Here is a 12,048-nt window from a genome sequence, read left to right as displayed (position 1 = left end):
CAGAGATGACAGGCATCTTCTCTCTGTGTAGTAACAGGCTGCCATGAGACGGCTGTCTGCTGTGTTGGAATTCAAAGTCACCCTGAACTGTCATGTCATCTTCCTCTCTCAGCTTTGTCTCTCTGAAACTATTCAGAAGGCTCATAGGCCCAGGTTCTGATTTAGGCCTATATGGTTGGAAGCAGTACTGTATATATCCTACAGGCCAGGTTAGAACAGTGCTGATAAACCAGGTCTGTCTCTTAAATGTCATCCTATAGGGCTCCAGGCAAAAATAGTGCACTATGTAAAGAATAGGGGGACATTTGGACGTAACCACAGGAGAGAAGTGCAGTTTAGTCCACAGAGGAAGTAGATGTGTATTAACTGTGTAATGAATAGTTGATGCAGCAGCTTAGCCTCTATTGACAGAGTTCACATGGTTAATGATTTCTCATGAAGCCCAGAAAACAGCAAACACCATGATCATTAATCAGCAGTATGCTGGAGAACGTTGCCAGAGCTACAGACCAGTCCTATATGAAATATTGAGCAGAGCTACAGTACATATCTATGTGAAGTCGGATACTGAGTGTGTTTGTCTGTTGTAGGGAGAGTTATATATAGACAGCTCTGGAACGTTCTGCAGTGTTTCTACTCTGATCTGGGGAAGGGTTTGGACACTCCGGGCTGTTTAGTTTTTCTGCTTTTACTGACGTTGATGAATAATAGATATTGTGTCATAGATTGCTTGTTTTGGATTTTCTTACTAACATCATGGCCTGTTTTGCTTTAGTATGTGTTGCAAAACAGTGAGACAAACAATACTAGTGTATAAGATATTTGTTGGACTTAGTAGCCATGTTCTGTTTGTTGGACTTAGTAGCCATGTTCTGTTTGTTGGAGTTAGTAGCCATGTTCTGTTTGTTGGACTTAGTAGCCATGTTCTGTTTGTTGGAGTTAGTAGCCATGCTCTGTTTGTTGGACTTAGTAGCCATGTTCTGTTTGTTGGACTAGCTATGTAGCTATGTTGTTTCTCTTCAGTCAGGGTCGTTCAACTAGACACAGCAGAAAATCTTGGTGATAAACCTTGTCTGCTGAGACATCTGTTGGGTGATGTGTGTGTAGAATATAATCCATATTTGTGAAACAGACCATCTTTCTAGTTTCTAGTTCATCTTCCTGGTAATGTGTTCTTTAAATTAAAAGAAGTGTAAGTCTGCATCCTGTTCAAAAGTACTACACTACAAAGGGAATAGGGTGCCATTTGGGATGTAGACAGTGTTTTGCTGATGGTTCTAGAATCCCGGTGGGTGAAACGGAAGAGAGAAACGGTATAGTTGGTAAAATACTGAGGACGGTGTCCTCACCAGAACCTGGAGGTCATTTTATCGTCCTTCCATTTCCATTAGACCTGGTTTTCATTTGTCTCAGACAACTGTGGTGTTGCCTCTAGATGGGGAGAGAGGGAATGGGAGGGAGAGAGATGAAGGGAGAGGGAGATGGGGAGAGAGCTCGTAGATACTGTAATCAAGTGTTCAATTATAAGAACAAAGCAACGGTGGTTGGAACAGAGCTGGTGCAGGTACACTCTGCGTACATCCCAAATGGCACCCTATTCCCTATATAGTGCACTACGTTTGAACTGGGCCCGTAGGTCAAAAGTAGTGGACTATGTAGGGAATAGGGTGCCATTTGGGATGCAGACACACTTTGTCTCTGGAAATGTTGCTGCTGGTTTCTCTGGGAGTCTGTAAATAGAGAGCCATCAAATTAAACCAATGCATCATCCTCTCACACACAGCCACTGCAGTGCAGGCTCAATTTCTCTCAATCCCTAACATGCGCTCGCACACACAGAATCTATCGCTGTCTTTCTCTTTTGCTCTGTTAGACACACTCTGTTGGTCCTGCTCCTCTTATGTAGTCACATACTCTGAAGTCAAATTTCTAATTTCAGGTCTCCACACTCCCAGGGTCTGGAACTGATCCATTTGGATAAGAGCCGTAACAATATTGTCTACATTCCAAATGACACCCTATTCCCTATATAGTGCACTACTTTTGACCAGAGCCCTATGGTGCACTATAAGGAATAGGGTGCCGTTTTGGATGCTACCAGTATTGTCTAATCTTGAGCAGGGCTGAGAACCTGTGTATCCTCACAGTGAAAACATAGAGTATTGATCAACCCTGTGAAATATTATCCAAAGCTATTACTGCCTGCTTTATCTGAACCAAGTCAAGGGCGAAAGTGAAATTAGGTCAATTTCCTAAGTATCTATTATAAAATGTATATGAAGCACGCTCTCATCATTGCTATGGATTAATTACCAGTCCAGTCACACTGACTCACTGTAGCGAGGAGGAGAAAGTGGATTTCTGCGTTAATAACGCAAACATAAATCATTTAACAATAAAGTGAACCTTATCCTCCTCCTGCCCAATACCCTCAGGGCAGGTGGACTGAACCAACCAATGAGAGCCTGAGAATCAACAGTTGTGATTAAGTTGGATTCAGCATATGGATGCAGCTGTGTTGTTAAGGATGCTGTTATGGAGCGAAATGTTCTGTCCCTGTACTGTGTTCTCAGATGGCTTCTATTAATCAGTGTCACTAGGAGCTGAGGGAGCCTGTGTTGAAGGGGTTCCATTGATTTCTGAGGGGAAATAGGACAGTCAGATGTTGGGTTAAATTGTGTCTGACAGCAGAGGACTATCTTCACTCTTGAGATACGTTCTTGTCTGTAAATTAATAGCTCTGTGTTATCGATCTCTGTGGCAGCAACCTGTCCACGTACACTATATATACAAAAGTATGTGGACACCCCTTCAAATGAGTGGATTTGGCTATTTCAGCCACACCCGTTGCTGACAGGTGTATAAAATCGAGCGCACAGCCATGCAATCTCCATAGCCAATCATTGGCAGTAGAATGGCCCGTACTGAAGAGCTCAGTGACTTTCAACGTGGCACCAGCATAGGATGCCATCTTTCCAACAAGTCAGTTATTCACATTTCTGCCATGCTAGAGCTGCCCGGTCAACTAATTGCTGTTATTGTGAAGTGGAAACGTCTAGGAGCAACAACGGCTCAGCCTCGAAGTGGTAGGCCACACAAGCTCACAGAACGGGACCATCGAGTGCTGAATCGTCTGTCCTCGGTTGCAACATTCACTACTGAGTTCCAAACTGCCTCTGGAAGCAACGTCAGCACAAGAAGTGTTCATCGGGAGCTTCATTAAATGGGTTTCCATGGCCAAGCAGCCGCACACAAGCCTAAGATCACATTGCGCATTGCCAAGCGTCGGCTGTAGTGGTGTAAAGCTTGCCGCCATTGGAGCAGTGGAAACGCTTCACCATCTGGCAATCTGACGGACTAATCTGGGTTTGGCGAATGCCAGGAGAACACAACATGCCCAATACATCATAGTGCCAACTGTAAAGTTTGGTGGAGGAGGAATAATTGTCTGGAGCTGTTTTTCATGGTTCGGGCTAGGCCCATTGGTTCCAGTGAAGGGAAATCCTAATGCTACAGCATAAAATGACATTCTAGACGATTCTGTGTTTCCAACTTTGTGGCAACAGTTTGGGGAAAGCCTGAACCCCATCAAACACCATTGGGATGAATTGAAACGCTGACTGCGAGCCAGGCCTAATCGCCCATCATCAGTGCCCAACATCACTAATGCTCTTGAATGGAAGCAAGTCCCTGCAGCAATGTTCCACCATCTAGTGGAAAGCTTTCCCAGAAGAGTGGAGGCTGTTATAGCAGCAGAGGGACCAACTCCATATTAATGCCCATGATTTTGGAATGAGATGTTTGACGAGCAGGTGTCCACATACTTTTGGTCCTGTAGTGTATTTACTCTACGCGCTCACATACAATATGTCTTAAAACCACAGAGCAGAGGGAAGTTAATGATAATAGATGTTGTATCAGAGCCTAGTGCTGGGCTGCAGCTGTAATCAATAACCAACCGTCTGTAATGTGTCATATCTGTCCTCTCATATTTGATCACTCATCTGGGTTGGGCAGTGTTATGCATACAGCACCGTGTTGACTTGTACTGCTCTCTGTAGATTTCTGATAGCGATAGATCGGCTCTGAGATGTGAAGTCAACTTCAGACGTGTGTGCATATTGATCCCTGTGACTCAGTCTGTATTTGTCCTCAGATGGTCCAAGGCCCACCCAGCAGGAGATCATCTCTCTCAGGGCTTTCATGTTGCTGTTCCTCAAACAACTCATCCTCAAGGTACTGCACATAAACACTCACACATCCATTCCAAAACAAAAACAGTTTGTTTATTATCTCCACCAGAGAAAGGAACCATGGGTAATTGCTCTGGAACCATAATGTCCAATCAGCATGCAGGTTCAGGTCCGTCCGTGTTGTTGTGTTCAAATCATTGCTTAGCTTCAACAACATGGCAGCAGGCTCCATTTCTGCAACAAATAGGCCTGCAGCCCGAGGCCACTACAGAAATAAGCAGAATTTAAACAACGGAGGGAAAATAAACTGGCTACCAATAAAAAATATCTACCATTCTGTACAGAATCAGCTACATACACACACACACGCTCACGCACGCACAGCTCAAACAACAATTAACTTCCAATCTGTTCCTGCAGAGATTCTGGTTCCTCATCAGAAGTGTTTAAATGTTACATCACTGTAAAGTCTCTGAGCAACAGGAGACTGGGGAACAAACACTGAACGTGTTGCAATATTATATTCATCTCACAAACCAGCATTTGTCAACCGGTTCCAAAATGAGAATTATTATCCGTCAACAGCTTAGCTCAGCACTGGCATTGATAAACAGTGCCTAGGTCTATCTCCTGGATACTGGCATACAAACACCCTGGTGTTAACTACAGTATCTGACAGTCCTGCCAGTGATCATTAAGCAACCTACGGCAGTTTCCCATCTGTTTCGGTTACTAGTAGGAATAAATCGTTTCTTGAGTCAGTCTGCTTCTGCTACTAGTAGGAATACATCGTTTCTTTGGTCAGTGTGAAAACGTGTATGTAATTTCTTAGGACCGTGGCGTGAAGGAGGATGAGCTGCAGAGTATCCTGAACTACCTGCTAACCATGCATGAGGTGAGTGGCAAGTCCCCATGGTCCTGGGCTGTAGCGAGGTAGGGTTCAGAGGTCTGTCCATTGATGATGCTCTACTGTATGGTGCTAAATCTCTCTCTCCCTGTCTCTCTTTCTTTCTCCCTCCCCATCTCTTACCCCTCTCTTTCTCTCTCTCATTCCCCTGTCTCTCAATTCAATTCAATGGGTGTTTATCTCTCTCTCCCCCCTCACCGCCCATCTCTCTCTTTCCCCCATCACTCTCTCCCCCTCCACCCCTCTCTCTCTTTCTCTCTCTCTCATGTCTCTCTCTAGGATGATAATATCCATGATGTTCTTCAGCTGGTAGTGGCTCTGATGTCAGAACACCCAGCATCCATGATTCCAGCCTTCGACCAGAGGAACGGCATTCGGTACGCAACACACACACACACACACACACACACACACACACACACACACACACACACACACACACACACACACACACACACACACAAACGGCACAGCCCTTGGGGAACAAAGCCCACTTGCTGTTGATGCACAAAATGCATGTAATAACATCACATCTCTAATACTGGAGATTGTGTTGTGAATCTACATGATACCTTTTGAATAATTCACATATTCTGTGAGAAGACATTTTATGATATTAACATATTCATTTTATATCAGACATGGATGATAAAACATACTGTATGCCCTGTGTGTTCTATGAAATATGAATGTATATCAGCCACTGACTCCTGCAGAGTTCTCACAATCTTCACTGCAGGAAATGGGATGGCTCTGTTTTGATCAGGAAACTAATTTAGTTGTCACGCCGACACACAGACTCTCAACACAGACAGGGAGGTCTTTCCCTGCACACCCAACTAGTTCAGTCTGGTTTCATTGTAACGGTCCAAGCACTCTATTCCCTTTATAGTGTACTACTTATGACCAGAGCTCATAGGGGACACAATCATTAACGGGGCCATGTTTAAATGTGATTCATATGTCTCCTGTCCTGTTCCAGGGTGATGTACAAGCTGTTGGCCTCAAAGACTGAGAGCATCAGAGTCCAGTCCCTCAAAGTCCTGGGATATTTCCTCAAACACCTCGGACATAAGTGAGTTATTATCCCTCCCTCAATGAAAGACTGTCCCCAAGAGAGGTCTGGATCTATGAAAGACATTTTCTTCTTCTCTTCTCCTCTTTTCTCTTCTCCCCTCTTCTTATTTCCTCTTCTCCCCTTTACTCTTCTCCCTTTACTCTTCTCCCTTTACTCTTCTCCCTTTACTCTTCTCCCCTTTACTCTTCTCCCTTTACTCTTCTCCCTTTACTCTTCTCCCTTTACTCTTCTCCACTCTTCTCTTCTCCCCTTTACTCTTCTCCCTTTACTCTTCTCCACTCTTCTCTTCTCCCCTTTACTCTTCTCCCTTTACTCTTCTCCCTTTACTCTTCTCCACTCTTCTCTTCTCCCTTTACTCTTCTCCCCTTTACTCTTCTCCCTTTACTCTTCTCCACTCTTCTCTTCTCCCCTTTACTCTTCTCCCTTTACTCTTCTCCCTTTACTCTTCTCCACTCTTCTCTTCTCCCCTTTACTCTTCTCCCCTTTACTCTTCTCCCCTTTACTCTTCTCCCTTTACTCTTCTCCCTTTACTCTTCTCCACTCTTCTCTTCTCCCCTTTACTCTTCTCCCCTTTACTCTTCTCCCTTTACTCTTCTCCACTCTTCTCTTCTCCCCTTTACTCTTCTCCACTCTTCTCCCCTTTACTCTTCTCCACTCTTCTCCCCTTTACTCTTCTCCACTCTTCTCCCCTTTACTCTTCTCCACTCTTCTCCCCTTTACTCTTCTCCCCTCTTCTCCCCTCTTCTCTTCTCCCCTTTACTCTTCTCCACTCTTCTCCCCTTTACTCTTCTCCACTCTTCTCCCCTTTACTCTTCTCCACTCTTCTCCCCTTTACTCTTCTCCACTCTTCTCCCCTTTACTCTTCTCCACTCTTCTCCCCTTTACTCTTCTCCCCTCTTCTCCCCTCTTCTCTTATCCCCTTTTCTCCACTCTTCTACCCTCTTCTCTTAACTTAACTATTGTATGAAGTGTAAAATTGTCACCCAGGGACTTCTAACAGGGGTACTGTGTGTGTCTATCCACAGAAGGAAGGTTGAGATCATGCACACACACAGTCTCTTCACTCTGCTGGGGGAGAGGCTGATGCTACACACTAGTACTGTATCAGTGACCATCTACAACACGCTGTACGAGGTACATTCTTCTCTGTAACTTCTCTATAACTATATACACACACACACACACACACACACACACACACACACACACACACACACATACATACATACATACACACACTTCTTCTTCAGGGATCCCTCATAGTCGAGTTTGATTTTGGTGTGCGGTTGCGGTGTGGGTCTGGCTGGCCATGGGTCCGCAGATGGCTGAACAGGCCAATCCGTGACCTGCAGATCTCGTGGCAGTGGGGTCTGGGATGATTATAGCCTCGTGCTGATAACCTCATTATCTCCACTCCACTGTCCTGTTAGAAGCAGAGACTACCATGTTGCAACCCAAATGACACCCTATTCCCTATTTAGTGATTGTCGGTGTTCTTCCCATCAGATCCTGACTGAGCAGGTGTGTACCCAGGTCGTCCACAAACCCCACCCTGAACCAGACTCTACAATCAAGATACAGAACCCCAGTAAGTCTGCCTGCTGTCTTACTGAATGTTATTGTAGTCAAGTCAAACTTTATTTAAAGTGCAGACTTAGCAAAGTCGTGTGTGTGTGTGTGTGTGTGTGTGTGTGTGTGTGTGTGTGTGTGTGTGTGTTCCAGTGATTCTTAAGGTAGTAGCGACTCTGTTGAAGAGCTCGTCCCCCAGCGTTGAGCTGATGGAGGTTCGACGTCTCTTCCTCTCAGACATGATCAAACTGTTCAGCAACAGCCGCGAAAACCGACGGTGAGGACAGATACACACACACACACACACACACACACACAATCATTCTCTAATTTACAGCTATGTAATGACTCTTCCTAGCAGTGACAGCACTGTTTGCATCCTGTTGTCAGTAACTTCAGCCGTCAATCATAAATCGTTCACGAGATATTGATGGTATAACGGATGACTATCATCACCAATCTACTCGCTATTGTTGTCTAACTAATGACTATATAACAAAGCATCAGACCATTTCACTAATTTACATAATAGAAGGTGATCAGAATTAATTGTGACTGTTTCACTGACAGAGTGGCTGGTGATCAAGTCACAACAGAACCGAGCAACGATCAAAGGGAGTACTTGAGAATATGCTGTTGGCCTACAGACCGACTATTATCAACCTTATTGATAATAGTCGTAACAGTATATATTATTCACGGTATATTGTCTGTCTCTAGGTGTCTGCTGCAGTGTTCAGTATGGCAGGACTGGATGTTCAGTCTGGGCTATATCAACCCTAAAAACCCAGAGGAACAGAAAATGATGGAGATGGTCTATAGCCTCTTCAGGATCCTGCTCTACCATGCCATCAAGTATGAGTGGGGAGGTTGGAGGGTCTGGGTGGATACGCTCTCCATCGCTCACTCCAAGGTAAGACTCAGCGGCTGTTTGCGTCCCAAATGGCACCCTATTCCCTATATAGTGCACAACTTTTGACCAGGGCCCTAGCGCACTTTGTAGGTAATAGGGCACCATTTGGGACGTAGATCATCAGCGGTGCCACCAGTCAGCTCTATGATAAAAGAGGGGAAACACTGCCCTCTGCTGTTGAGGATGGAAACTGCACCAACAACACCTTGGATGACGAGTTGTTATTGATCATGTCTCTCCCTCTAAATGGTAACCTATGCGAGGCAAATATGGAGTACCTGGCTAAGATGAGCTTGATTATTAGTTATAGATGATTGATTATTGATGATGTCTGTTCTATACTGTAGGTAACATACGAGGCCCATAAGGAGTACCTGGCTAAGATGTATGAGGACTACCAGCGTCAGGAGGAGGAGAACATTAAGAAGGGGAGGAAGGGTCTGGTCAGCACCATCTCAGGCCTGCAGGACCTCCAGGCCGGGGGCATCCAGGGGAACATGGAGATCAGAGAGGTAGACGACCACTCTCAGACACAGACCCCGGAGAGCGAGGCTGACTACCCCGAGACCCCCGGCCACCCCCGGAACATACTGTCGGAGGCGAAGACGGGGGAGGAACGTGGGCTCGAGGGGACAGAGAGGACGGGGTCAGGGGTCAGAGTGGAGGTTCATGACCTGTTGGTGGACATCAAGGCTGAGAAGGTATGTTGTGGTGTCTGTTTTCATAGTTTTTACAACTGATTCATTTAGCAGATGCTCTTATCCAGAGCGACTTCCAGTCAGTGCATTCAACTACGTTTAGTTGGGGAAAAACACCACATATCACAGTTCTTGCAGGTAGACTTAAAATCAATCAGTCAGTCAGTCATTCAGTCAGCTAATCAGTCATCCCTCCCTCTCCCCAGGTGGAAGCCACGGAGGTGAAGCTGGAGGACCTGGACCTGTCTCCAGAGCCGCTGGGCGTGACAGTGGGTGTGGCTGGGGGTGTTGTCTCTGAGGACAGGGGCGGGGCGTTGGTCCAGGTGGACTCCCTATTGGACAACGTGTACTGTGCTGCTGTAGAGAAGCTGAGCAGCAGCGCCGCCAGCGGAGTAATGGTCCCCAACGCAACCGTCGGTGTAGCCCCCGACAACCACAACACCGGTCCCCTCATCACCCTCGCTGACGACGACAAGGACAGTCTCCCTAGCAACAGTAGCTTCCTGTTTGGCCAGGTTAGTTAATCTTTCTTTTCTTCTGCTTGTGTTTTGTTATGTGCAAGTTAACTAAACAGAACTGAACTCAACAGGAGGAGCCCCTGGTCCTGCCAAGTCCTGGTTCTAACCCCCACCCAGACCCCGAGCCCCCAGTCCCCCCGGCTCGCAGCCATGACCTGGGCCTGCTGGCCCACATGACGGGCAGCTCTGAGCTGGGGATCATCGGCATGGTCAGTCCTGGTGGTCCAATCAACAGCATCCTGGAGGAGGAGAGGTTGAAGCTCCAGACCTCCCTGGGTGACGTCACCTCAATGTCCAGGGAAGAGGCCTGCTCTAAGGGGTCAGTGTTCACAGACGCGGGGGCTGGAGCTAGTGCTAGAGGGTCTGGGGTGTCGGAGGGGAGCGAGCCCTCGGCTGGTGTGAGAGGTAGTGGGGCGGATGCAGTCAGCAACACCTCAGACACAGAGAGGTCATACGACAGAAAGGACAAAGAGGTTAAGAAGATACAGACCACTGCTACTACACAGGTTAGTTAAATTACAAGACCTCCCTCCCTCTTATTCTCTGTTCCTCCTGTCTCCTCTCTCCTCCCTCCCCCCTGTTATTGAGTCTGATGAGAGGAGGAGGAGGAGGAGGAGGAGGAGGAGGAGAGGGAGGACTTAAGGACTATTAATAGTGTCTCTTCTCTGCTGTTATGTAATAATTAATGTTTAATTTATACACTGCTTTATACACTCTGAATTACAGTGTTGTGGGTGTATGTGTGTCTGTGTGTGTGTGTCAGTCCCTCCATGGTCGTACGGCGGCCCAGTTAGAGCGTGCCCTGCGTGTGGACCTGGGCTTCAGAGGGATGCCCATGACAGAGGAGCAGCGGCGCCAGTTCAGCCCTGGCCCTCGCACCACCATGTTCCGCATCCCAGAGTTCAAATGGTCGCCCATGCACCAGCGCCTCCTCACCGACCTGCTGTTGGCCCTGGAGACAGACGTCCACGTCTGGAGGAGGTGAGGGGACAGAGACACGGAGGATACTGTCCCTAATCACACCCTAGTCCTTATGTAGTGCACTACTTTGTATCAAAGCCCATTGCCTCTCTGTAGTGCACTATTTTTTAGGGCTACCACATAGGACATGCAGTAGAATGTTACATTTGGGTCATTTAGTAGACGCTCTTATCCATAGTGACTTACAGTCAGTGCATTCAACTCAATTAGGTAAGAGAACCACATATGCCTTTCATTGAGAGTAAAACAAGAGTTACAGTAGATCCTGCAGCCAGGGTTTCTAACTAGCCTTACTGTGGCTGATTTATTCACCACGTTTCCCTGAGCTGACCTAAAACCTGACCTGTCTTTAATCCAGTTCTCTTCTTCTCTCTCTGCCTCCCTGCAGCCATTCAACCAAATCTGTCATGGACTTTGTCAACAGCAATGAGAACATAATCTTTGTCCACAACACCATCCACCTCCTCTCTCAGATGGTAGACAACATCATCATCGCCTGTGGAGGGATCCTTCCTCTGCTCTCCGCTGCCACCTCTCCTTCAGTAAGTCATTCAGTCAGCCTCTCTGCTACCTCTCCTTCTGTAAGTCATTCAGTCAGCCTCTCTGCCACCTCTCCTTCAATAAGTCATTCAGTCAGCCTCTCTGCCACCTCTCCTTCAATAAGTCATTCAGTCAGCCTCTCTGCCACCTCTCCTTCAGTAAGTCATTCAGTCAGCCTCTCTGCCACCTCTCCTTCAGTAAGTCATTCAGTCAGCCTCTCTGCCACCTCTCCTTCTGTAAGTCATTCAGTCAGCCTCTCTGCCACCTCTCCTTCTGTAAGTCATTCAGTCAGCCTCTCTGCCACCTCTCCTTCAGTAAGTCATTCAGTCAGCCTCTCTGCCACCTCTCCTTCTGTCAGTCAGTCAGTCAGTCAGTCAGTCAGTCAGTCAGTTAGCCTCTCTGCCACCTCTCCTTCTTTCAGTCAGTCAGTCAGTCAGCCTCTCTCACCTATCCTTCTGTCAATAAGCCTCATTGTGGTGCAACACCACCATCTAGTGGTGGCTAGATAGAGCTGCATGTTTAGTTCTTAATTATTGATCAGCTTCCAGGAAATAGGACTAGTTAATTGTCTTTATTGATCGTAGCCATTTTCATTTGCTCAGCTTCATTCTGCTATCTATTCAGCTAATGAGGATTTTACTTTGTCAGTTT

The 12,048-nt window shown here is 46.6% G+C and overlaps 1 protein-coding gene across 4 annotated transcripts in view; it reads left to right on the top strand.

Annotated features, from left to right (window-relative positions):
• The window catches only part of LOC115206229 (neurobeachin-like), a 308,527-nt gene that overhangs the window by 81,196 nt on the left and 215,283 nt on the right, over positions 1 to 12,048 (top strand). For all 4 annotated transcript variants that reach the window (XM_029772948.1, XM_029772946.1, XM_029772945.1 and 1 more), the window contains exons 14-26: positions 4,157 to 4,236; positions 5,026 to 5,088; positions 5,380 to 5,477; positions 6,083 to 6,175; positions 7,204 to 7,312; positions 7,685 to 7,766; positions 7,901 to 8,024; positions 8,468 to 8,660; positions 9,008 to 9,361; positions 9,565 to 9,873; positions 9,948 to 10,382; positions 10,640 to 10,857; positions 11,246 to 11,399. In XM_029772948.1, coding sequence (XP_029628808.1) covers positions 4,157 to 4,236; positions 5,026 to 5,088; positions 5,380 to 5,477; positions 6,083 to 6,175; positions 7,204 to 7,312; positions 7,685 to 7,766; positions 7,901 to 8,024; positions 8,468 to 8,660; positions 9,008 to 9,361; positions 9,565 to 9,873; positions 9,948 to 10,382; positions 10,640 to 10,857; positions 11,246 to 11,399 — 2,312 coding nt within the window. The remainder of the gene's footprint in view (positions 1 to 4,156; positions 4,237 to 5,025; positions 5,089 to 5,379; positions 5,478 to 6,082; positions 6,176 to 7,203; positions 7,313 to 7,684; positions 7,767 to 7,900; positions 8,025 to 8,467; positions 8,661 to 9,007; positions 9,362 to 9,564; positions 9,874 to 9,947; positions 10,383 to 10,639; positions 10,858 to 11,245; positions 11,400 to 12,048) is intronic.

The sequence above is a fragment of the Salmo trutta genome, chromosome 13 (assembly GCF_901001165.1).
Source record: "Salmo trutta chromosome 13, fSalTru1.1, whole genome shotgun sequence".
NCBI classification, from domain to species: domain Eukaryota; kingdom Metazoa; phylum Chordata; class Actinopteri; order Salmoniformes; family Salmonidae; genus Salmo; species Salmo trutta.
Note: the sequence above shows the minus strand (reverse complement) of the source record. Positions and strands in the feature narration are given on the sequence as shown.